A 26,671-nucleotide genomic window follows, 5' to 3' on the forward strand; every position below is an offset into this window, starting at 1 on the left:
AGTAAATATTAAATGCACACTGGCAAATACTGTGTAAGGAACTTGGTAAATAGTGATGAAAAGAGATAGCCATCCCTGTACATCCTGGCTCTGGCTACCTTGGTTTGAGACTTAAATGGTTTATTTTGTCAACAATGGAAATTTATGTTCAATAATGTATTTTGACAACTGCAAAAATGGCCAATCTAGTGTATAAAACCTTTACAAATTTCTTAATCCAGTTCATTCTGCAGTGAGTAGTTCCAAGAAGTCAACTGGCTAGTGACTGTGCTGCAATGTGGATTCTGTCCTTAAAGGAAATACTTTGTCCTTTATTCTAAATAGAAACATAATACTGAAAATCTAACCCAAATGAAGCCAGACTCTCGAAAATAACTTCGCATCAAAGCTCAAGCAAGGCTTGCTTTAGGAGGGAGGCACTGTTAAGGAACTGATAAGTACTGAGTTATTTAATTTCCCATACAACTATCTGAGGAAGGCAACTGGAGAACTGACAAATGGGTAGGAATAACAGGGCTCTCGGTCAGGTTTTCATTTAAAGATACATTTTGCTACCCCCCCACCAATACTGACAGGTGCTTTGTGGGGTAGGGAGGGAGCTTTGGAAAGTAACGCTTTCGTATCCTAAAAGAAAAAGTCCTTTATACCTCATCTGCTGATGCTTCTATTACTTAGTAATGCACTATTACTAATAGTCACACAAAGCATCTTTGTCCTGTTTTGGTTGTGTGTATTTATTTTAAGGCAAATGGCAAACTGTAGGTCTTAAGATGCTTCAGTTTCTGAGGGTGATATATAGAACAGGCTGCATAACAGGCAATAGAACGTGGCCGGAAGTGTTCTAAAACCTAGAAACCAAGCAACGTAGGGTCCTCAGGAAATACTATTACAATCACCTTGCTAACAATAAAGCATTCCAGAGTAGTTAAGCAGTTAAAACTGCAAAACTAAGATACTTTTCTGCTATTTTTCTCCCAAAGCAAGGTCTTTATGCTGACATTGCCAGTGTTAGGAACTACAAATACTATTAAGTCGTCTTCATTCTTTGCTTTACCAAGGAGGGCCTCTTTGTCCATCTTGTTCTGAGGGATGAACAAAGGCTTGAGCCGTGCGTTTCAGAAGATAGACTGCAGCATGAAGGCCCCCGATGTTCACCCAGACTGTATGGACCTTTCGCCACACATGTCCCATTCCAGATAATGCCTGGAACACACAAAAAGCATAAAAGTCATTAGGCCACCAGTATGCTTCTAAACCAAACTGGAATCTTTGCCACTTTAGAAATGCTGTGGGTAGTGAGACGGAGAGTTGGCTCAGAAGTTAAGAGCACTTGTTCTTCTTGCAGAGGATCTGGGTTCAGTTTCTGGCACCACATGGCAGCTCACAATTTTAACTCCAATTCTAGGGGATCCATCCAACACCCTCTTCTGTCCTTTGAGGGGACCAGGCATACATGTTGTATACAAGTGGGTGTGGTGTGCGGGTGTGTGTGTGTGCGCTTATCTAAAGTTTGGAAGGTTCGCAACTTAACCCAGAACTCACTGAATGGCTGCACTGGCTGGCCAGCCAGCAAAGCTCTGGGGCCTCACCTGTCTGCCTGGCCTGCTGCACCCATATCCTGGCCCTAGGGCCCAAGCCTTCTTTTAAGAATCCTAAAGTTGCTTTAGGCTGGGATTTTAATTCATGTGCAGTACCTTGTTAAAACATTTCTTGTCCTGGGTAAGCAGTACAGCTCTGCCTGTCCCCGGTCTACAGACACGGCTCATTTCCCGAAGGCATGCTGGATATAGATTCCAGTTTCTCTTCTTGGAGCCCATCCTGTAAAAGAAGGCCAAGTATAAACTATTACAAAGGATAAATAGGTAGTTTCTTACGTGAGACAAGAACAAAATCCAAGATAGGAAGAAGTCATCTTTTAAAGGTCAGGTATCCTATGCCAATAAAGAAAGCCATGTTAGTCAAGTGCTCAGAGTTTTCTATCACAACAGGTTTTTAACAACTGTAACATCTCAATGAAGTAGCAAGAAATCAAATTACATGAGCCAAACCACTAAGTAGAAATCTGTCTCAAGAAGCAAGCACTCAGCCTTTAATGTGGACTAGGATCATGTAATGGCACAATGGGTGAAATGAATTACGGTACATTTTTCTGAGAAGACAAACAGTGAAATAACATGTGAATTCACACTCCATTAACAAAAAAATTCTACCTTTTACCAAATGGCATATCTGTTACGATAATATCCACAGAAGCAGTTCTCAGTGGAAGGTTGCAGATATCCCATTGAACAGCATCAATCGGCAAACCCCAGGATGTTTTTCTGTGGAGACAAACAAAGGAAAGCTATTTCAATATATTTTCCCAGGCTAATGAGATGGCTCAGCATATAAGGGCACTTGCCATTAAGCCTGATGACCTAAACTTTATCCTCAGGGCACATGTTGCAAAAAGAGAACTGAATCCTTCAGTTTGACTTCTAACCCCTACCGTCATGTAATAAATAAATAAATGTAATAATATTCTGTAGTATGAATTTTTAAAGATTTGTTTTTCCAAATAGAAATGTTAAAGTAATATAGGAAGAAATATGTCCATAACTGAAATGCAAGTTTTTGTAATGGTTAGGATTAGTTTTGAAAGGATGTCCGGTCTCAGACATAATTTAAGAAAAGCACCAGGAAAAAATGAGGTTATATATAAAAAAAAGTATCTGAAAGTCCAGAGCAATGACCCAGCCAGCAAAGGTGCCTGCCACTAAGCCTGACAAATGGAATTTGAATCCTGGGACCCACAGAAGAAAGGAGAGAAGGAAGGAGAGCACCAACTCCCACAAGTTGTTCTCTGACCTCCACACCATGCATGACACAGCTTGATGGCATACTTAGGCTCACACACATACACACATAAACAGACCAATCCAACAGCCTTCAGAAACAAAGTGATTAGAGGATTTAAACAGGCCAGGGTCACTAGGAAAGATACCTAGTAATTTAGAAGTTATGGTAATGGCTTTCATGCTTCTTTGAACTCACATTGTTTTAATTATTGATTATGTTTTTCAAGACAGGTTTTCTCTATGTAGTCCTGGCTGTCCTGGCACTCAATCTGTAGACCAGGCTGGCCCTGAACTCAGAGATCCACCTACCTCTGCCTCCAGATTAAAGGTATGTGCCACCACCACCTGACTCGCTTTTTAGAAAAACCTAAAATAAACTGTAGTAGTTCTATATAATGAAATAATGTGGTCATTAAAAATAGACTATATAAAAAATATTGAAAGTATTTTCAAATCTGTGACATTAAAATGAATCTACTCATGTACTGCAGATGTGAACAGTTGGATTTGGTAGCTCTTGGTAGCTCTTGTCTTGAGAGGTGAAGACAGGGAGATCACTATGAGTCTGAGGCCAGCTGGGCTATACAGTGAGTTATAGGGTATATGACCATGAAAATCTATACTATACCATACTGTTTGGGAAAAGGACACACACAAAAAAACAATAAACAAAAAAAAGAATTAAAACTGCAATAAAGTGCCAACGCTATACAAAGAAATCTTGCCTCGAAAAAGAAAAAATTGCAATAAACTATAGAAATTATAGTTAAATTACAGGTAAATTTCAATAAGTTAGATGGTGTCTTCTCACACTGTTCATTTGGTTAACAATACCATAAAGCACTCAGGGCGAATGTTAATTCCAAGTCAGTAGGGAGAGTGACTCAAAAGCTGCAATGCAATCTTTGGAGTTAAAACTTACCCATCTTTAATCTGGCTCTTAGTTAATAGAGATGAGATGTTATTTGCTGCTCTGTTCACTGCCAGTGGGTTGTTGTCCCCAGCAATATGGTAACAGTGAGACCACTCAGTAGCCCCCTATAAGACAGGAGTGTTGGTTAAACATGTCACAAGAGAAAATTGAAGGGGATGTCACTATGGTCAACTTTCAGTAACATGGCAGTCCTTGTCAGAAATGACCTCCCTGTTCTTTTTCTGCCTGTTGAACTCTCACCCACTGGAGATGTGGCTCCAGTGTCACCCACTGTGACATCAATGCCAACCCAGAAGCACTTTGTACACCTCTGTTGTGGCTGACTTGCCCCATTTTTAACTATGTCTATCAACTCTGCCTTCTAAGCAATCCAGCAACTCCTTCCAGATATGTCTAGTGTTTTATTCAATCCCTAACAAGCAAGCAATGGCTAACCCCTATGAGGGACTGAATCTCCTAAATAAACATGATTCTAAAAATTAACTAAACTAACCAGACCTAAATTCTCTTGGATTGTGAGAGTTTAGCTTTTAAAAGATAATGACCATATCTCTGAAAGGATTTTTTAGTTCAGTAAAAAATCAGCAGCATATAAATGGCAAACAGTGACATACTAATGAAATGAAGTAACACACTAAGGTACAGTTTCTGCCACAAAGACATGCATGTGTGAAGACATGCCACGAAGACACCCACTTCATAACTTTTTATTTTGTCTAGACCCTTAAGGGTGATGACATTCTAGTCTATTATGACTGCAAACAAAAGGAATGTTCAAGTATGCCAAAAACTGGGTGGGCAGGCAGGGATACAGGAGGACCCACAGAGTAAGTTTCTCAGGTGATTCTTGGTTGCCAACCTTCTTTAAATTTTTAATCTGATATGTATTTCCCACCATAGGGGCTGCACGTTACAGTACTTCTAAATCAAGAGTATTCAAGGCCAGGTATTTGATACTTTAGTGGACACATCTGTACATTCACAATTTTCATCATTTCTCATCTGAAGTTCCTACATTGGCACTCTCACGCCTACTTTTACATGCAAATGGCTCAGTCCGATCCTTCTCCCTCTTTCATTCTGATGTCTATTTCTGTTGCATGTTTCTTGATCCATGGTAACTTTACCTGTGTTTCATAGATAAGTCATGGTTTAATGCTAGAAAACAATAGCTTTGTTTCCAGAATTCTTGACTCAGCTCTGTCCAGACCTCAAGCAGTAGTCACTCCCCAGCCATCAATAGTAGAACATGCAAACTATATGGTTTCCTCTTGGATTTTAACTCCTGATCAAAGTCAGACCATAGATTTCCTAATTAACACTCTGGATTATTTTTCCTTCTGTGGGTTACTATGGGCTTGCTCATCTGTCCCATTTCTGCCCACTCAACAAAATCTGTAGTACTTCTGTGCAGTTTCTCTTCCCTGGCTTTTAGTATAATCTGGAATATTTCACCGTATTTTACACAAAACTTACAGTGATTTACTGTGAGCTCCTGCTTGATCACTTACACAGGTGATGTGATTCACTCAATCTCCCAGGTTCTGTACCTACAAGATAAGATCCCTTTTCCATAATACGCTGTGGCTCATGCCTATAATTCCAGCACTTGGGAGAGGCTCGAGCACGAGGACCAGAAAACATTGAAGGTGAATCTGTGCTACATACCAAGACCCTGCCTCAAAAGGTTAAAGAAAAAGAAAAGTAGAAAACATCTTCCCATTTCTTGTTTTGCCCACTGTATTCTGTTTGTTTTGTTCTTGTTTTTGGAGACAGGGTTTGCCTGTGTATCCCTGGGTGTCCTGGAACTAACTCTGTTGACTAGGCTGGCTTTGAACTCGCAAGAGATCTGCTTGCCTCTGCCTCCCAAGTGCTAAGATTAAAAGTGTGTACCTCACCCAGAACCTTTTATAGTTTTTGAGTGTCGTAGTAATTCTGAAAATTATTTAACGTCACTGAGTATTGCAGCTTTGTCATATTTTTTAAAACATATTTAAAAATAAAAAAGGTAACAAGATCAGTGTGAGCCGGGCAGCGTCACATATCTGTAATCTCTGCACTCAGGCAGAGGCAAGCGGATCGCTGTGAGTTCAAGACCATCCTGGTCTATAAAGTGAGTCCAGGACAGCCAAGGCTACATGGAGAAACCCTGTCTTGAAAAAAACCAAACCAAAACAAAACAAAAAAAGACCACAAAACAACAAAAATACCAGGTGTGGTAGTTTGTACCCTTAATCCTAGAGGATATAGGTGAATTGGGTGAAATCTGAGTTTGAGGTCAGCCAGTGCTACATAGTAAGCCTGTATCTCAACAAAACATAAAGAATGCTCATAGGTAGTGGGTTTGTTACTGTTTTTGTTTTGCAGTGCTGGAGATTGAGCCCAGGACATCTGTGTGGCATGCCAGGCAAGCACCCCAGCACTGAGCTGTACTGTGGCTTCTCCTTTTCATGACTAAACTTGTTCATACAGGAACCTCTAATTATATAGAGCTGAGAACCACCTTCCAGTTTATGATGCCTTCAGTTATCCCCTGCTATTCAATCTAGTGACTTATCCATTTGTCAGAGAAAAAGGGCTTATCAGTTTGTCTTTCTCAGCTCCTCTGTGATCCAGAAAACAAATTTCACTATCTAGTCATATTACATGCTTTGACAGAAGTTTTAACTTGACTATTAGAATTCTTTGTAAAGTTTTGGAGGTTTTCTTACTATATACAATTTGCCCATTAGGTCTAGAACACTTTGAATATATCACTTGCTTATGTAAAAATAAACAGGTGTTATTACCTCTATTGGTATAGCCCCTGTTCCACACATTGGATCCACTATTACATCAGTAGGTTTAGGTTCACATAGCCTGGAGGGAGAAAACAATTCAGGACATATGAGGATCAGTCAAAAGCTGAGGCTTCCACAATAGAGATTCCTGAAGGTTAGGATCAAGAACCCATCACACTGGCATGAAGGACCAGCCATCTACAGTTTGAAAGTCAGCCTAGGGCTGGCACTCAGTACAGGGCTTTGGGTTTCAGACTCAGCACTGGAAAAGAAAAAAGAAAAAAAAAAGAAAGAAAGAAGAGAGAGAGAAAGATTTGTTACTGTAGCTCTGAGGCAGTAAGATTTTTTTAGTGGACATTTGCTGACAACCAGACATTCAGTACCCTTTCATTTTGGATTTAGTTGTATTAACATCCTTAACATAAAACAACTGCTTTAACTTATACGCTTATTTTATTTCACGGAATGCTTGCAACAATCCTATTATCATTTAAAGATAGACTGATGCAAAGAAACCTTTTTCCTAGGGTTAAAAAAATGAGGTGACACGAATACAAGTCACTTACCAGACCTCAGGTCACTAAGTCGCATCTCTTCTAATCTGTTCCGTTTGAGACCTTGCACCATGCATGTTAATGATCTCTCTCAGAAGATAGATTCTTGGACAAGCCTGTAATGCCAGTCATTGCTAATGGGCCAGGACTGGGCACTTGATCAAAATATGTCACTCAAGTCCTCTTAGGAATTTGGAATAAAGAACAAGTAGCCCTGGGCTGGGTGAGCCAGTCATGTGCATCTGGAGGTACATACGTTTAAATCCTGGGTAAGCTAAGCAAGAGCCCATAAGCTTTCAGGAACGGGACAGCAACCCCTTGTATTTTCTACCATCTAGTTTCTACATTTCTTAATTTTTAACCTTTATGTGCATGAATGTTTTGCCTGCATGTATATCCGCATCACATGTGAGCACTGCTTGTCAAAGTAAGAAGAGGGCATCAGATATCTTGAGACTGGAGTTATAAACAATTACAATTGTGAGTCACCATGTTGAGGCTAGGAGTTGAACCAGATCTACAAGAGCAGCCATCTCTCCAGCCTTGTAGTTTCTACTTTTCTTGAGCTGCTTTCAAAGTTTTCTGTGGAACTGGTACAATTTTTGCTCATCCCCCATCCTCAGCATAATCATCACTTCATGTGTATGTGTACATGTGCGTGAACACTTGTGTTTGTTTGCCCACATGCATGTGAAGGGTCAACATTGGGCATACCCCTCCCTTTTTCTTGTTTTTGTTTTTTGTTTTTTTTTTTGAGAGAGGGTGTGTCTACAGAACCCTGGCTGTCCTGGAACACACTCTGTAGACCAGGCTGGCATTGAATACAGAGATCACCTGCCTCTCCTCCTAAGTGCTGAGATTAAAGGTGTGCACCACCACATACAGTTGGGGCTCCTTCTCAATTGCTCTTTACCTCATTTTCAAGAGAGGGTCCCTCACAACCTGGAGCTTACAAATTTAGTTAGGCTGCCTGGCCAGAAAGCCCCAGGGATCCTGTCTCTACCTCCTCAGTGCTGGAATTACAGACAAAAGTGCTTCTAGGAGGTCAAATTCAGGCCCTTGTGCAGACACTGTAGCAGGCTATCTCTTCAGCCCCCATTGTTATCTTTTTTCTACTTAGTTTTTAATAATTGTACTCAAAATAACTTTGTATGCTGGTTTCTATAATCATGGTTGGAGGCAGATAATAAATGTCTGTTCAATGAATGAAGCTTAGTGTTTCTTTTAAGCTGTCCATTATTAAGTTAACATGTTCCAGTTGTGAGGAACTATGAATCCACACATAAGCAGAATAAAAGAGGAAGCAAGAAGCTGAGTGTGGTGGCACACGCCTTTGATCCTAGCACTCAGGAGGCAGAGGTAGGCAGATCACTGTGAGTTCAAGGCCAGCCTGGTCTACAAAGCTGTCCAGGACAGCCAAGGCTACAACAGGGAAACCCTGTCTCAAAGAGAGAAAACAAAAACTGAAAAGGAAAAAAAATGTAACTATATAACTCACTAGAACATGCCAGACACTATATAGAATAAAATAATCTGTCGTGTTTCTGCATTTGGCCCTCATGAACAAAACTTTTTCATAAAATGTCTTTATTTTTTATTTATGTGCGTGTGTTAGTCTCTGTCTCTGTCTCTCAGTGTTTGTGTATGTGTGTGCATGTGTGCATGGCCAGGCCAGAAGAAGGTATTGGAAAAGAAGGTATGGAGCTGAATTAAAGACAGTTGTAAGCTGTCAGACAAGGGGCCTGGGTATGAGCTCTGGTCCTCTGGAAAACCAGCAAGAACTATTAACCTCTGTGCCATCTCTACAGCCCCAAAGTCAGCTACCACTCTTTTTTTGTTTTTTTTTAAAGTATGTATATGTGTGGGTGGATGTGCATGTAAGTGCTGGTGCCTGCAGAAGACAGCAGTGTTGAATCCTCTGAACTGGAGCTACACGTCATTGTTAACTGCCACCCTAATTGCTAGGAACCAAACTCAGGTCCTCTGCAAGAGCAACATACACTCTGAAACCTCTGAGCCATCTCTCTAGCATGAATAAATCTTTCCTTTTTTTTTCTTTTCTGTTTAAGGGGAACACTTTACAAATCCCTCATCTCTATGAAGGGGCCATGCTGATCTCTGTATTGCTTTAATTTTATAATATGTGCTGCCAAATGGAGCACATGAATACTTTTTTGAGTCCCACATCAAGAAGCCCATTTTTACAGTCTTAAATCTCAATTTAGGGGGAAAAAAGACTTATTTGAGAAACACTAATAACATAGGAATGATAACATGGAAGGGTTGCTTGCCTTGCACTTCTCAAAGTCCCAAGATAATCTCTGGCTGGCTGCCAGTGTGGGTGTGGTGGTGTGTACTGTGACCCCAGCACTCAGGATATCAAGCTTCAGTCTGGCCTATGAGCACAGCAACACCTCCACTCAATATAAGTTCTGTATTCACTTACACATATTAAGAATCTCATCTGCCTCTCAGTACAAAAGCAAAGCACAGCAAAACTTTCTCCATCTCCTCCCAACAGAGATGGCTACTCCACCAAAGACACATACAAAACTACCATTCACTTTATAATCAAGAACACTAACCAGGCGTGATGGTGCATGCAGTTAATCCCAACACTTTGAGAGTCAAAGCAGGAGGATCTCTGTGAGTTCCAGGCCACTCTGGTCTACAGAGTGAGTTCCAGGACAGCCAGGGCTGTTATAGAGACAGAGAAAGCCTAATAAATCATCCTTGTGATATTTTCTGAGTCACAACCTGACAATATTGAATACTGAAGAGAAAATAGGTAATTTTGTGATTCTAACTAAGAATTTTTTTTTAAGAAAATGAGTGTTTTAATTCAGAGCAAAGTGTCCCTTAACATATGTATAGCAAAATACCCTTCTGTTACCTTACCTTAGCATCCCATAGGCAAGAGTTGATCTAAGAGTTGTAGGTCCAAAATGTGTAATATTTCTGCGATGGAGACTCTCCTCTGTCAGTGCAATGCCAACAATGACTTCATTATCATGGATGTTTAGAAGAACCTACATCAAGTTAGAAAAGAGAAAACAGGCAGCATTTTCAAACTGCTTTTATTACTAAGACTTTTTAAAAGCAGGGCCTTCTCAAAGCACTTAAGAGGCAGAGGGCAGGTAAGTTCAAGGCCAAACTGATCTATACAGTGAGTTCCAGGACAGCCAGGACTAAATAGAGATCCTTGTCTCAAACAAAACAAATAAATTTGTAAGAATAAAATAAAACAGCCTCAGAGCCAAGATTGGCCTGACTTTCTGATATAGGCTACCTGGGCTGAAACACAGTCCTCTTGCCTCTGCTTCATAAATGCTGGGATCACAAATATGAGATCCATGTCTGCCTTATTAAGACTTTTTGAATTTTTAAGATAAAATAAAAACAAAATACCTTTCTTTTCAGGGCCAGGGCGATAATTCAATGGAAAGATGACCTGCTGTGCAAGCATGAAGATCTGAATTGGGATCCCAGCACACACTAAAAGCCAGGCATAACTTGTACATACACCCATCACACAAAACTTTCTTTTCAGAAAATTTTTAATTTTTATTGTATGTGTATTAGTGTTTTCCCTGCATGTGTATTTGTGCACCATATGCACACTTGGTGCTCATGGAGGCCAGAAAGGAGTGTCTGGTCCTGGGAAAGTGGAGTTTCAGATGATTTTGAGTTGCCTGCTATGTGGGTACTGGGAATTAAACTGTGTCCTCTGAAGAACAGCCAGTTCTTTCAACTGCTGAGCCATCTCTCCAACCCACACAAACTTTCTGACTAAGTTGCAGTTTGCTCACAGTAAAGTACATAAAATTCATTTATTTTTATATTTGTATTTATATGTGGCCTGGGTCTGTGGAGATCAAAGAACAGCTTTCACAATGCATCCCAAGAATTGAACTCTCGTCAGCAGCCTTGATGGCAAGTCTGTCTACTGTCTTAGCCATTTCATGACCCCAGAGGTATGTAAATCTTAAGTACATATATATTCTGTGAGCTCTGACCTATACTCAGTACTCTTTAGAAGGCTCCTTTTGTCTCCTTCCTGGTTAACATGCAGGATGATCATTAATCTAAGACTATTATAAATTAGTTGTGCCATTTAAAAAAAAGAAAAAAAATAGTATATACTATTTTCATTTAATTTTAAAATATTTTGTTCTTTTCACTCACTATGTATATAAGCTGGCTATCACTAGAGTATCTCCCAATTTTTATTATATGAACATATTTTGATGGTGTGGATTTAAAATATAAGTGTTTGTGGGTTTTTCCTACCACTTTTCCTTTTTTGTTTGTTTGTTTGTTTGTTTTTGAGACAGGGTTTCTCTGGCTATCCTGGAACTCACTTTGTAGACCAGGCTGGCTACCTGCCTCTTTCTCCCTAGTGCTGGGATTAAAGGTGTGTACCACTACTGGCGTGTGCTGTGTGTGTGTGTGTGTTTGTGTGTGTTTAATTGTAGTTTGTTTTGTTTAAGACAGTGTTTCACTATTCGCTCTGGCTGGCATGGAAATTACTATGTAGATCATACTGGCCTTCAAATTACAGAGATCTACCAGTCTCTGCCCCTGACCAAAGGCATGTGCCACCACACTTGGCCTATATATATTTGACACTTCAAACATATGTAAGTGCAACAAGCCCACTTTCACAGTGGACTCTCAAACATACCCTTTATCCAGAGTTGATACCATGTCACATTTGCTTTTATCAACTCTTGTTTTTCTAGTGTTTTAAAATAATGTCTGATATGACTATCTTTGTCCTAGTTTTTGTAACTCACAGATAAAATATTACTTACCCAGTCTTCCCCTTATAATGTCCTCATCATGGCCTTACCAAAGGCAGAAGTCAAGAGCTGGCACTCCAACAAGGAAGGCCCTACTTTACATATTATACTTGCATGGCCTTATGTCCTGTGAAGCCCTCAGAGCCTGGGACATATGCCCTGTTACACGAGTGCCTGAGTTGCAATTTACCCCAGGCAGTGTGGCTCCAGGATTTGTCTTCTGTGCCACTAATTTCTGTACATGACTTTCTTTAGCCAATTCTCATGGCAGCTGTGTAAGGGAATAGGGAATGGGGAATTGTTCTGGCCTGACATTTAAAAAAAAAAAATCACAAAGAAAGTGACATGCCCCAGATTTAAGTATCCCAAAAGAAACAAACTGACTTCTTGGTAAAATCGTCAACTGCTAGAGACCATCAGAAATTTAAGGAACTGCAGTTACTATCACCCACATTAATTATGCAGTAATCCAAGGATAATCAGGCTAATAGGCATTTGGTTTTAAGAACTTGGCTGACTTTAAAAAGAGCAGAGCTGGCTCTAAATGGGGATTTGCCCTAAAACCCTAACTCAAGGTTCTGAAAATTAGATTCTACTAATGTTTAGCAGCAGAACTCTGCAATGAAGATAGAAATAAGTTTGTTTTAGGTAAATTTACAATCTAGAAGTCCATGTAATGTAGAAAAATACTAGATTAGAAATTAGAAGACTAAACCAGGCATGATGGCACATGCCTATAATCCCAGCATTTAGGGAGGCAGAGGCAGGTGGATCTCTATGAAGCAATTCCGGACAACCACGGCTACACAAAGAGACCCTGTCTCCAAAAACCAAAAAAAAAAAAAAAAAAAAAAAAAAAAAAAACAGAAACACAGAAAAAAAAAAAAAAAAAAAAAAAAAAAGACTGGGGCTATAGCTTAGAAATAGTGTGCTTATTCACTATGCAAGGCCCTGAGTCCAGCACCCAAATAAAAAAAATAAAAATAAAAAAAAAAAGACTCATTTTTCTTCTGCTGGACGCGGTGATGCCAGTTCAGAAACAGACAGACATGGTATGCAAACAGAGCATACCTGAGGGTTTTCAAGACAGGGTCTCTACATAGCCCTGGCTGTCCTGAAACTCACTATATAAGCTAGACTTGCCTCAAACTCACAAGAGGTCTTCTGCCTCCTGAGTAGTAAGATTAAAGCCATGTGCTACCACTATTTGAGTTCTGATAGCATCTAGCCATTGAGCACTTCGCATATACCAACATACTCTACCAAACACTTTAAGCCATTATTTCCTCTGCCATCCGCAGTATTGACCTTAAAGGCATATACTATTGCAGGCTCCATTTGAAACAGAGGCCCAAAGAGACAATCTTGTGTAGAGTTACACAATAAAAATTTCAGTCTATACCTATCCATTTATCTCCACATTTATAGGCCATGCTTATTCCTAACATCCTCCTAGCTTTCTGGCCACTGTTTAACTGTCCTTGTGTTGAGTTAGTCTGGAATATCTACAAATGTATGAGAGCCTTCTTTTTCTTTTGTGTGTGACTGCACAGAAGCCAGACTTTACATTGAGTGTCTTTCTACGATTTTACCTTATTTTTGAGATTGGGTCTCTCACTGAATTTGGGCCCACAGTGTTTCAGCTGGTCTGCCCAAAAGCTCCAGGGAACTGCCTGTCTCTGCCTATCAGTGCTAGGGTTAACATGCATACACCAGTTCCAGCTTTTATGTGGATGCTAGGGATTCGGATTCATGTTCTCATGCTTACTCTGCAAGTACTTTATCCACTGAACCATCTTCCCAGCCTCATTACAGAATTTTTTTTCAAGACAGTTTCTTTGTGTAGCTCTGCTGCCCTAGAACTTGCTCTGATGACCAAGCTGACCTAAAACTCACAGAGATCCACTTGCCTTTCCCTCCCAAGTGCTGGGATTATAGGCATGTGCTACCACTACCTGGCAAAAAAAATTTTTTTTTAATTATCAGTCAAAGCTAATACCCACCTCTACATCAAAGTTGGTCATATCAGCCTTCCACTTGAAATGCTCCTGAACAGCACCCCCAAACTCTCTCGCAGCCTCATTTGAGGTAAAGCAATGTTTTTCTCCTGCTCTGTTGCAGGTAACTCTAAACTTCTGTACTTGTGGTTCAGTTTCTTCTCTTAAGCTTTCACCAGTTTCATCTTTGCAAGATGCCAAGACATCACCTACTAAAGTTGATATCTCTTCTTTGATGGCTGGATTTTCATAATAGTCCAAGATATGTGAATCTGTAATGCTGCTGGCAAGCTTCTTACTATCTTTCTCATCTTCTTTATCTCCTTGTCCACAGTCAACCTTCTCTTTACCTGCACTCTGATTTGCCTTTCTGCGCTTTGCTTTCTTCTTCTTGAAAGTGGTGTTAATTTGCCAAACTTTTAAAGGGTCCGACCATGGGAGCTTTTCAGCCAATTCTTCAAAGTCCTTTAGAACCTCTTCCTGCAAAGAATGGAGAATGAAACCCTTTTGTTTCTCACTACTTTAAATTAACAAATAAATACCTACTTTCTTTATACACAACTCTGGTCCTTATGATGAAGACAGTGGGAATGCAGAACAAAAGAGTAAACAAAATAATTTCTGCAATTAAGAAAAACCCAGTTTCAATGGTAAATAATATAAACTTTAGGCTACTAAAGAATAACCCAACAGAAGGAAGTTGAAATGCACAACACTGAGGAACTACCTATGAGGGGAAGCAGACAAAAGGCAGCAGTGGGAAAGAATACAACATATCTAGGTGACTTCCTTTCAGGTCTTCTGAATTTGGGCAAAAATGGTAAGTTAAAAAATGTCATCTGTCCAGATTTTAAATAGTATGATTATCTTTTGTTTTGTTTTGTTTGAGGGTCTCTTCTCTATAGCCCTGGCTGTCCTAAAACTCATTCTATAGATCAGACTGGCCCAGAACTCACAGCGATTCCCCTGCCTCTCCCTCCTGAGTGCTGGGATTAAAGGCGTGCACCGCCACACTTGGCTCACATGTGTATCTTTTTTAAAGTAAATTTGAGGGGCTGGAGAGATGGCTCATAGATTAAGAGCACTGTCTGCTCTTCCAGAGGTCGTGAGTTCAATTCCTGGCAGTCACATGGTGGCTCACAACCAATCTATACTGAAATCTGATGCCCTCTTCTGTCATGCAGGTATACATGCAAGTGGAGCACTCATATGTAAAATAAATAAATAAAAATTTTTTAAAAGTTAATTTGGTGGTGCTGCCCTGCCCAGTTCTTCTCTTCCAGTCTGACTGTATTTACAATACTACTCTGTACTATTTACTAGCAAGGCCACTCCTATAAGTTCATGGTAGAAACACCTTAACTACCTCGACCTTTATTATAGGCCAACAGCAGAGGCATATAAAGGGTGGTTAATATACAGCTGCCAGGCTAGGGTTATGGACACAGGCTTATAATCCCGGCTAGGCTACTAAGCAACCTGAGGCAAAGTTACAAGTTCTGGCCTTCCTGAGCTACAGAGTGGGTTCAAGGCCAGCTTAGATAAATTATTAACACCATATCTCAACTGGGCGAGGTGGTGCACACCTGTGATCCCAGCTCTCTGGGAGGCAGAGGCAGGCGATCTCTGTGATTTCGAGACCAGCCTGGTCTATAAAGTGAGTCCAGGACATGCAAGGCCAGAAAAAAACCCTGTCTCAAGAAAACAAAAAACAACACCACCATATCGCAAAATAAAAAGTAAGAGGGCCAGGAATATAGCTCAGTGGTCCTAAATACAATGCATGGGGTCCTAAATTCAATTGCTAGTACTGCCAGAGTAAACAACAAAGAAGCAGTTATTGGATGATGTGATTAAATGTTTAAAAGGTTAAATACAGAAGACTGCTATCCAATAGAGCAAGCACTAGCCAAACAGAGCTACAGCCTCTATATATACATCAACAGTATAGATTAAAGATTCAGAAGCCAGGTGTGGGAGTGTACACCTTAAATCCTAGGCAGACAGATGGATCGCTGTGAGGCTGAGTATAGCCTGGTCTAAGTGAGTTTCAGGCCAGGCACAGATGCAGTAAGCCTCTTGTTTCATTAAAAAAAAAAAAAAAAAACTTTAGGAAATTAAGTACTTAGTCACATCCGCCACAATTACACTCCAATCTAGCAGTTAGCATACTACATAAATCCATTTTTAAAAATATCTTTTGTCTACAGTTCACTGACAAGAGTTAAATGTGCTTTCCTTGATGAATAACTCCAAAGCCTCTGATCATGAGGTTAAAGAGGAAGTAAAGATTACAACAGTTCATTTAGTGCAATGAAAATTATACTTCAGTAAAACAATAAAAAGAAAAAAGGAGGAAAAAACTTGTTTATCCCTAGTCAGTCCAAGGAGAGCTCTTCCTGTTCTAAAAAACTCTCACGGTCCTGCCCTCAGGAGCTTCTTACAAAAGGCAGACCCAAGAGAAACTGCCTCATTCACAGGTGAGTAAGTTCAAAACTTATCAATACAGAACTTAAAAAAATAAGCAAAAGGACACAGGGGAAGGAAACATGAGTAGGGAAGAAATAACAGGAAAAAAAGTCACCAGAAAACTGCCCAGTGTTAAAAAAGTGATTTAAAGACAATGAACAACAACAACAAAATAACATCAAAAATATGAGACAATATCTGGTAAACAAGACCTCATAGCAGACTTAGAAATGAAATGAGGTGAGTCACCAGGAGATGGAGTTTATAGAGCTTAAAGAAAAATGTAAAAAAATAAAAATAAAAGCAGGGAGTTGAGTGTATGGAACAGTTGATAAAGTTATTGTTGCAAAAGTATGAGGATCTAGTTCTTTTCCTCAACACTCATTTTAAAAAGTGGACATAGTGCTGTGTGTTTGCAGTCCCAGGGTTGGGTGGGGAAGACAGGAAGATTCCTGAGATTTTCACACCAGCCAGCCTCGGTGACAGTGAGTTCAATGTTCACCTAGAAAACTTAACCATAAATAAATAAATAAATGAATGAATGAATGAATGAATGAATGAATGAATGAATAAGGAGGAAGAGGCTAGAAAGTGACCCAGTGATTAAGATCACTTATTGCGCCAGTAGAGGACCCAGTTTTGGATCTTATTACCCACATGGTAATTTACATTATCCATAACTTCAGTTCTCAGGGATACAGCTCCCCAAGGAAACCTGTGGCAGTGGCTGCTCCCCTAGCTTGCTGCTGGTCCCTGCTGTCACATTTGCTATTGTTGGATTACTAGATTGCTGGATATTCTGACTTGTCCCTAGGAACTCAATGACCCTAACCAGCAGGAAGTAGTCTAAAAAAGTCTATGTCCCCTTTTCCCTCTAACCTTCTTTCTCACTTACCTAGTCTTGGGGACTGGAGGGGATTGGAGTGGAGAAGGTGGTAGATATATAAGAAATAACTAAAAACAAAAACAAAACAACAAAACACCTACAAACATGTCCTGATAAGAAATGATCAACAATACCAGACATAGAACTTTTTAAAAAAGACTTAAAAAAAAAAAAAGCTGAGGTTTTTGCTTGTATTTTTGGTCATCACACACACACACACACACACAAACTCAGAAAGCAAGAATAAGGGAGAAATACTTAGAAAAATCAACTCAAGTGAACACTGACTATCATGGTCTTTTTTAGAAGGGGAGACTAGTTCTTTACAGTCCATCTCCTGAAAGAACACATAAAACCAAACATCTCTCAACTCAGGCCAGTACAAAATAACAAGAACCAGCCAGGAACAGGGGCGCATGCTCACAATCCCAGGAGGATCTCTTCAAATGCAACCTTAGCTTGGGCTACGGAGTAAAACCTCATCCTCAAAACAAAACAAGCCAATAGTAAAGGACAGGAAGAACACCTTTATTCACTTGGCTTTAAGACTAAAAGAGAAACAAAGTGTGGGTTGTGACTATAAAACAAAAGCAAAATTACACATCAGCACATAATGGGAAAGAGAAATTAAGAATACTATAGTTCTTATCTCTTATACTTATAGGTCAAAGGATAGAAGTAAAAGCTGATACAGTATAATTAATGGGCCAACACTAAGGACATTAATAAAATCAGAAGGCTGAGGAAAAACGACAATTTTGTCTGCAACCACAGCAGGGATATAAATAATGAAAATAGTAAATTAGATGGATAATAACAAATTATATATAAAGCCAATAGCTAGGAAACATATATAAAAGTTCTAAACTATTAAAAAGTATAGCACAAGAGCCAGATGTGTTAGTTCACACTTTTAATCCTAGCATGAAGGAGGCAAAGGCAGGTGGATTTTAGTGAATTTGAGGGCAGTCTGTTCTACACAGTGAATTCTATAACAGCAGATGAGATTGTGTCTCAAACAAAAAAACCAACCAAACAAAAACCCAAAAGAGAAAACATAGTACACGAAAAAAGTTACATAAAGAGATGTTTAAAAGAAAAAGAATGCATAATGGAAATACGACAAAGCTAAGACCAAACAAACAGAAAAACTACCCTCAAACCCTGCAGTTTGGTCATACCAATGGGATTAAACATAAACACGACCCTCAAAGGATGCAGAGAGGGCTCAGAGGTGAAAAGCACTTGCTGATCTTGTAGAAGATCTGTGATCAGTTCCCAGAATCTAAACCAGGCAGCTCAAAACAACCTGTAACTCCAGTTTCAAGGATACAATGACCTCTTCCGTCCTCCTTGGGCACTGGCACATAACACATGAAGGTGGCACAGGCCTTTGATCCCAGCACTTGAAAGGCAGAGGCAGGCTGATCTCTGTGAGTTCAAAGCCAGCGTGGTCTACAAAGTGAGGTCCAGGATAGCCAGGCTACACAGAAAAACCCTGTCTCGAAAAACAAACAAAAGAATAAAATAAAAAATTAAAAACAAGGCTGTGGGGGTAAAGACGTCTATATAAAACTTCACTATCTGGGTTCTATCCTCAGGACCCACATGATGAAAGGAGGGAACTGGGAAGTTGTCCTCTGACTTCTGTGCATACACATCATAGACACATCAGATTATGTGATTTACAAAGGTTTGGGGACTGGAAGTGTAGCTCAGTTGGTCGAGTACTTGCCTATTACACACAAAACCCCCAGTTTGGTCCCCAGGACCTCATAAAACAGGCATGGTAGAATATGCCTGCAATCCCAGTACACAGAAGGTGCAGGTAGGAGGATCTGGTCATCGTCAACTACATAGTAAGTTTGAAGTCAGCTACAGGAAGCAGTTCAAACAAACAAACAAACAAACAAACAAAAAACTAGCCAGGAATGGTGGCCCACACCTTTAATGGCAGCACTCCTAAGGCAGAGGTGATCTGTGAATTCAAGGCCAACCTGGTCTACATACTGAGTTCCAGGAAAGCCAGGGCTCTGTAGAGAGATCCCATCTCCAAACACCAAAAAAAAAATAAACAAAAAACAAACCCCAAAACCCAAAACAAACAAGCATATAAAGCAAAAGACAAATTAAAGAAAAACAACCAAACCTTACCCATTATTTTATAAGCTAATTTAGAAACAAACAATTAAAACTATCTGTATTGTAAATGTGCAGGCGTTTAAAAAAATAAGTAAAAAATGAGATTTCATTAGGGAGATGGGTAGTACAATTTACATTCATAACCTGAAGGGATTAACAATTTTTCATAGTTAAGACACAGAAATTTCCTTTGCGTAGACCTGAAAATGTATCTGAGACCTTGCTCCTTCTTTTGAAACTTACACCAGGAATGCTTTGTGGGTATGTACTATATGCATGTGCTTGTATGTGCACATTTATTCAAGTGCATGTGCAATGGTAGCAGCCAGAGGTCAAAGTCAGTGTCTTTTCCTGATCATGCTGCATCTCATGTTTGTTTGCTTGCTTGCTTGGAGACAGGGTTTCCTGGCTGTCCAGGAACTCACTCTATTGACAAGGCTGTTCTCTAACTCAGGAGATCTGCCTGCTTCTGCCTTCCCAGTGCTGGGATTAAATGCCTGAGCCACCACTACCTGGCTGCATTCACTTTTGGGGCCAAATTCTGGCTGGGTGGTAGTAGTAGCACACCTTTAATCCCAGCACTCAACAGCAGGTGGATCTCTGATTTTGAAACAACCTAGTCTACAGGACAGGCAGGGCTACAGAGAAATCTCATCTCAAAAAACAAACCCAGTGACAGGATCTCTCAGTGAATCTGGAACTCGTTCATGTCGACTATCTCTCCTACTCCCTTCCTTTGTAATGGGTTTTAGCTTACATTGCCAGGCTCAGCTTTGCTGCTGGTGCCTGGCTCCTTGTGCTAGTGTAGCAGGGACCTTACCAACATGGATTTCCTCTGCCTTCAAAAAGCTTTTTTTTTTTCTTCTTTATTAATGTATATGAGTGCTCTATCTGCATGTGCGCCTGCATGCCAGAAGAGGGCATCAGATCGCTGTATAGATGATTGTGAGCCACCATGTGGTTGCTGGGAACTGAACTCAGGAACTCTGGAAGAAGAGACAGTGTTTTTAATTGCTGAGCATCTCTCCAGCCCCCTTCAAAAACCTTTTTTACAGTGATTTTCAAGGCAACTCTGAAACATTAGCTTATGTAGACTTGTACCACAACAATCAAATTCATCCCTTATTAGAGATCAGAACTACATCAACTAAACAAATTTTAAGATGAGTTGGGGGCAGGCAGTTGGGGAGGTGGTGCACACCTTTAATCCCAACACTCAGGAGGCAGAGGCAGACGACTCTGACTTAGAGGCCAGCTTGGTCTACAGAGCAAGTTCCAGTATAGCCAAGGCTATTTGGAGAAATCCTGTCTCAGAAAAAAAAAAAAAAATTATGATGACAAACATCAAAGAATTTAATAATGTCCTGGTAATTTAAGACAAAAGAATTTAGGACAGGAAAAAATTTTCTTAATGCTCAATAGTATTTATTCATGCATAAAACTGACCTTCAAAATTCCCAAATACTTATCAGCTTAACTTCAAGACTACCTCTTAAGATTTTTTAATTATCATTCAGTTGGTAGTAACTATCATTCTCAAGAGTTAGGCCTGGAGATGTAGTCAGTGTCACTGCTCATGTAGGATGCAAAGGTCAAGGGTTCAATCCACCAGGACAGCACTAAAGAAAAAACAGGAGTCTGAAGGATTACAATATTAGTGTTGCTAATGTTGAAAGTTATTTTTGTAGGCTGTAAAATTTTTAGGTATTTTCAATGGTATTCTTTTAGAGCTGTTTAAATTTTCTATAGGGTATAGGTTCTATTAGCTTTTGTATTGCTGTTTAAATTTTTTACTAGGATCTAATAAGGAAAAATGCTTTATCGTTAAGCCCCCAACTACAGATCAGTTTGATTGATTTGGGGATACTTTGGTTTTCCAAAATAATCTGGAAAATTAATAAAGACCAGAGAATTAGAGAACATGTCACAGTTCTTTCAAGAAAGATTAGCTCAAAATTAGACATTTCTGTAACATTGACAGAAGGGTTTTAAGAACTTGAGTCTGGAAACCTGGACAGAAAGTGATATAGGAAAATAACCTAAAGTGTTACTGAGGTCTATTTTCAACCTTCAGATTAAACAACAGTTGAATATTTAGAACTCAGATGATAAATACAGGCTGGAGACAAAGCTGTTGTCCTAACAACTGAAGGGGTATTAAATGTTTTGGCTTCATTTCAAAACATGAATCTAAAAGAGGGCAAAAGAAAAAAAGGGAGGGAATGCTATTTGTGCTCTCTGTCTCCCGTTCTAGAAGCAATTCTACTTTCAAACCATGTGTACTATGGGTCAAGCCAATGTAAGATTTTTTCCCTATAACTTCAAGTTTTTCTTAACACTGACCTTTAAAAGCAGCCTTTGGGATGATCTGTAAAGAGATTTCTGAATTTTAATGAAAAAGCTTATTGTGGTCACATGCCTGGCTTGTGTAAGGCTCTTGTTTTATTCTCAACATTGTAAACAAAATAAACCAATAGCAAAGCTAAACAACAGATAGGTAGTAAATAGCAGAAAACAATCTCTTTGGGAAAGATAGCTGATAATGAGCTACCATGCTGGGAATAGCTCACCTTTGTGTTTTTGAACTGGTAATCTTTAAACTCCTGAACAACCACAAACAAGTTATCAACTGATCTCAGACAATGAACCTAGGGAGGAAAACAAATGTTAAAAACACACTGAAAATACCTTTGAATAACATAAGCTATCTTCAGTTAAATATTTAAAAGAAAATAGGTACAAAACTGTTTTACTTTGTTGTTTTCTTGTTTTGTTTTGTTTGAGACAGGGACTTGTTATGTTGCTCTGGGCTGCCTCAAACTCACAATTCGTCTGACTCAGTCTCCCCAGGACTGGAATTAAAGGTATAAGCTACCGTGTCTAATTAAGTATAATAATTTTAAAGCACCTCCTATCTGTATTTTATATTTAAATTTTTTCCCATTCCAAGTGTTCCATTTCTTTAGTTACCGATCAGTCTCCTGCTTTTCCCAGGAGAAAGAGCTAATGAGATAAAAGTATAACAGTCTGAAATGTCATGAAGGAAAACAAAAGACTGGTTTGGAGAAGGGAAAAATATAAACCCAAATGGGTCTCTAACATACTTCTCGTGGATTTCAGTGGTTTGCTGTATACCGCAGTGGGTTAGAGCATGTGACCTGAAAGATGGATATACACATGCATGCCTACAACCCCAGCATTCTGGAGACACAGCCCCCCTCAGCTGTGTAGTCAAGTGTAGGCTAACCTGGGCTACATCTTATCCTCCTACCTCCCCAAAAAACTACATGGGTATAAGCTCTAGTTCTGTGATAGGTGAGTTACTGCAGACAAACTACTTTTCTTGTTAAACCTAATGATTAATGACAAGATAACAGTACCAAGGCTTCAAAAAACTACTGAGGGCATAAAGAAAATACTTGCTTACTAACAAAAAGACAGGTGCCTACTACATGTTATATTCTACAAGCCTGGGATACACTGGCAAGACAAAAACAAAACGTAAAGAATCTCCAGGCAGTAATCCACGCCCTATGTCACTTTTGTTACAAGGGGATGGTGGTTTCCTAGCCTCTAATTCCCACCTATAGTCATGCATAATTACTTTTGATCAAGAATGTCTCTGAAGGGCCTGGAGAGATGGCTCAGCAGTTAAGAGCACCAGCTGCTCTTCTAGAGGACCCAGGTTCAATTCCCAGCACCTACATGTCAGCTCACAACTGTCTGTAACCCCATTTCCAGGAGATCTGACACCTACACACACACACACACACACACACACACACACACACACACACACACACAGAGGCATAGCACCAATGTGCATAAAATAAAAAAATTTTAAAAATCACTAAAATTAACAAAAAAAAAATTTTTTTAAAGTGTCTGACACAGATGAAAAGGAAAACCTCTGCTTTTGTACTTACCCAAACTTCTGCGAAAGTAAATTTAAGTGTCATAGACATTCATATATATTTCATTTTGGTGAATAAATCGTCAAGAAATGCCATGATCACTTCTAAACCACAGTTGATGCTAAAATGTACTAAACTGAATATACATTATAAACACCATTAAACTAAAAAAATAGTCAATTTCACAAATCAATATACAACAGAAAATGCAGCAATACTTTGAACAGAACAAGGTAAAGCATTCTCAAGGGGTCTACAAACCAGAAAAGTAATTCTAAATTAACCAAGTTAAAAGACTTTGTTCAAACCTGAGCCAGACTTTCCACTGCAATATCAAAATATATCTTGCCCCGGTCTTTGCTGATTGTGCATGATGACTTCAATTTCTCTCTCACTTCATCTGCAGCTGTTTGCTCAAAGCCCGTAGGGACAGTGGCTCCAATAGTGACTCGGAAATGCTTGGACTCACTCCCAAAGCCACTTTCTGTCACAGGCACAGACCTCTCGCTCTCACGAAGGTTCAGATCCAGGATCTGTCTGGTAGCTTCTTGCGTGTCAGACATGACGGGAATGTTCCTAAAAGGCCTGACGGTCCCTTTAAAGGCAATACAGAAAAGGGGGAAAAAATAAGATGCAGTCACTTTTCACAGTTCAATGTATGTAGGGATTACAGGCAATGAAACATGATTAAACAAGCAAAATACAGGCACGTTAGGAGAAAAGAGGACGTCGAGAGTATTTCCACAGCATGCAGTGTTTAGGGTCATCTATGTTGGTAAGAACCATCTTACAACTACACTTGCTAACAGGAAAACAGAAGGTCCTCCCATCTTGTCCTTTCAGCTTAGCAATTCAGAGGCTCTGTTGGTTCTAAATTTGAGTTCATGCCTCGCCTCAAACTGGGAACTAAATAATCTCTTTCCCAAAGTTGGAAGGTTTTAATAAAAACAACACAGTTCTGGACTAATGATCAATTTTTTTGTTTGTTTTTCGAAACAGGGTTTCTCTGTATTGCCTTGGCTGTCCTGGACTCACTTTGTACACCAGCCTGTTCTCGAACTCACAGCGATCTGCCTGCCCCTGCCTCCCTGTGTGCTGGTATTAAAGGCGTGCACCACCACCGCCAGGCTAGATCAAAACTTATTGTATCTATTTTCTCCCTCTAGTCAAGTGGGCAGTGAATAACTTCCACTACCGAAATAATTACAAAGATCCGAAAGCTTATTGCAAGGTGACGCTGACATCCAATGATGTGCATCCAGGGGAGAGCTTGTAACTACCTGAAGCTAGTAAAACAAACTTCCCGTATTAGTGTTTGTGTAGTTTGAAGGGGCTGGAGGGGTGTTACCGGGATGGAGGATCCATACCTCCCATTAGACTTTTAAAAGCGTTGTGACTTAAGCTAACACCTTCCCTGTCCCTATGCCGTGCCAAGGACAGGCCACAGAGGCTAACACGGTTATTCAGGTTGGAGAGTTGATAGGTTGCTCAGATAGAAGGGAAGTTCGTCTCCCACTGTCACTCGCGGTAAAACGCAGCCAGAGGCCACCTCCTCCGCTCCAGCACCGACCCACACAACGCCGCCGCTGCCCTCCCTCCGTCCCGCCCACCCAGCCACTCCCACCCGCGGCCAGTTACCGGCTGCAAGCACAGACCCTTCCGGCCGCTGCACCTGTGGGCCCTGCGCACTCAGGGCACGCCGCCGGAAGCCGCGTTGCCGCCCCGGAAACGGAAGTTAGGCCTTGGGGTCATGGTGCTCCCGCGCTCAGGGTGCGCTCGAGGTGAGACGAGGATGCGCATAAAGCTATGCGCAGTTGGCTGCACTCTGAACCGGAACTGGAAGTGCTCCCGGCTGGTCACCTGCTGAAGGTAACCTCTACGGAGGGCGTAGCCACAGCGTGCGCTGCGTCATTTGCGTAAAGTGTTTTAAGCATTTGGGTGGGACTGTGACTTGATTCCAGTTTTAAAGTCAGAGAAACAGAGTCTTAAGAGGTTAACTTTCCCCATTCCCTTCTTCAGAACAGTTTTTCCTTGGAATTTATTGCTGACATGGGAGTCTTACTATTTAGCACTCACTTTGTGCCACACCTGAGGTCAGGACAATTTGCAGATTTTCTCTTCTTTCACCAGTGGGTTCCAGTGATCCACCTCAGGGCACCATGACTGGCAGCAAGTACCTTTATCCTCTAAGATATCTTATAGCCCCAAATGTGACTATAAAAAGGAAACTTATAAACAACAAAAAGAGACAACCGACTTTTTTGTTTTTTAAATGATGGTGTTGGAGAGAGATGGCTCAGTGATTACGGCCTGCTCTTCCAGAGAATTCAACTTTGGTTTCTAGCACCTACCTGTGAGGTTTGTGTAACCCCATTTCTGAAAAAGAAACTCCATTTTAAAGGCAAATGCCCTGGGAATCCAGGTTCAGAAAATGTGCTTCAATCCCTCACCTCTGGTAAAATTTAACCATCACCCCTAGCAACAGCTAATCAGCGAATACCTGGAGTTTACCCAAGTGTTCTTTACAATAGGATGAGTAAAACAATTACAGTTTGGCCCTCTGCATGCATCAGTCGGGTTCTATTGCCCGATATTTGTTAAATGTCATTCAATCATAAAACCGAGAAACTGGAATTTCCCCAAACCTCGCTGTAACCCCAATAAAAACCCTGCTGATTTGGGGCTCTGGGCTCTCAATCTTGATCCGCTGCTTTTGTTAAAGTTGGTGAGCCCCCTCGTGTGTTTGCAACGGAAAACACTCCTTGGTGGACATTTGGGTTCCCCGTGATCAGGGCTCAACACCACTCACATCGGCCACTCACAAATGCTTGTAACTTAAGTTCCGGGGGAATCTGAAAGCGAGGTCTGGCTCCAAAGACACTGTGACACATCGTGCATGATGTGTCTCTTCCCTCACCCTATTTTTTTTTTTTTAATTAAACTTCTAGTGGTGGCAGCAGCAACAGAGGCATAGAACCACACTTTCCTTATCAGGAACAGTGAGTAAGGTAAAACCAGATCCTTGACTTGGATGCAGCAAAAAGGTTTGGGACCAGCCAATATAAAGCAATGCTGTAGTTTATTTAAAAAACAACAAACAAACAAATAAACAGAGGTCTGACGTAGGCATCTGAGCAAGTAAAAGGTGTCTGCCACCAAGCCTGACCATCTGAATTCCATCCCAGGATCCACATGGTGGAAGGAGAGGACAGACTCCCACAGGTTGCTCCCTGACTTCCACAAGTGTGCCATGAGAGCCTTAACCCCATAAATAAATGTTTAGGAAAGAAAGAAATTAAAAAAAAAAAAAAAAAAGCCAGGTGGTGGTGGTGGTGCACACCTTTAGTCCCAGCACT

At 40.3% G+C, this 26,671-nt stretch overlaps 1 protein-coding gene across 5 annotated transcripts; it reads right to left on the minus strand.

The window, feature by feature from the left end:
• Positions 1-718: 718 nt before the first annotated feature.
• Thumpd3 (THUMP domain containing 3) lies at positions 719-25,047 on the minus strand. Of its 5 annotated transcripts, none has more exons than XM_055628483.1 (10): positions 24,971-25,047; positions 23,624-23,910; positions 21,972-22,049; positions 13,911-14,384; positions 10,004-10,134; positions 6,561-6,630; positions 3,760-3,875; positions 2,211-2,321; positions 1,695-1,818; positions 719-1,203 (listed from the first exon to the last, which is right to left on the minus strand). In XM_055628483.1, the coding sequence occupies exons 2-10, from the start codon at positions 23,876-23,878 to the stop codon at positions 1,051-1,053; spliced, it is 1,512 nt and encodes a 503-aa protein (XP_055484458.1). In that variant the 5' UTR covers positions 23,879-23,910; positions 24,971-25,047; the 3' UTR covers positions 719-1,050. The 5 variants fall into 5 exon arrangements, with proteins under 5 accessions (XP_055484458.1, XP_055484456.1, XP_055484459.1 ...); XM_055628481.1 differs by having other exon boundaries at positions 24,954-25,026; XM_055628484.1 differs by having other exon boundaries at positions 24,988-25,010.
• Between the last annotated feature and the right edge of the window lie 1,624 nt (positions 25,048-26,671).

The sequence above is a fragment of the Psammomys obesus genome, unplaced genomic scaffold (assembly GCF_907164565.1).
Source record: "Psammomys obesus unplaced genomic scaffold, mPsaObe1.curated_primary_1811, whole genome shotgun sequence".
Lineage (NCBI taxonomy): Eukaryota > Metazoa > Chordata > Mammalia > Rodentia > Muridae > Psammomys > Psammomys obesus.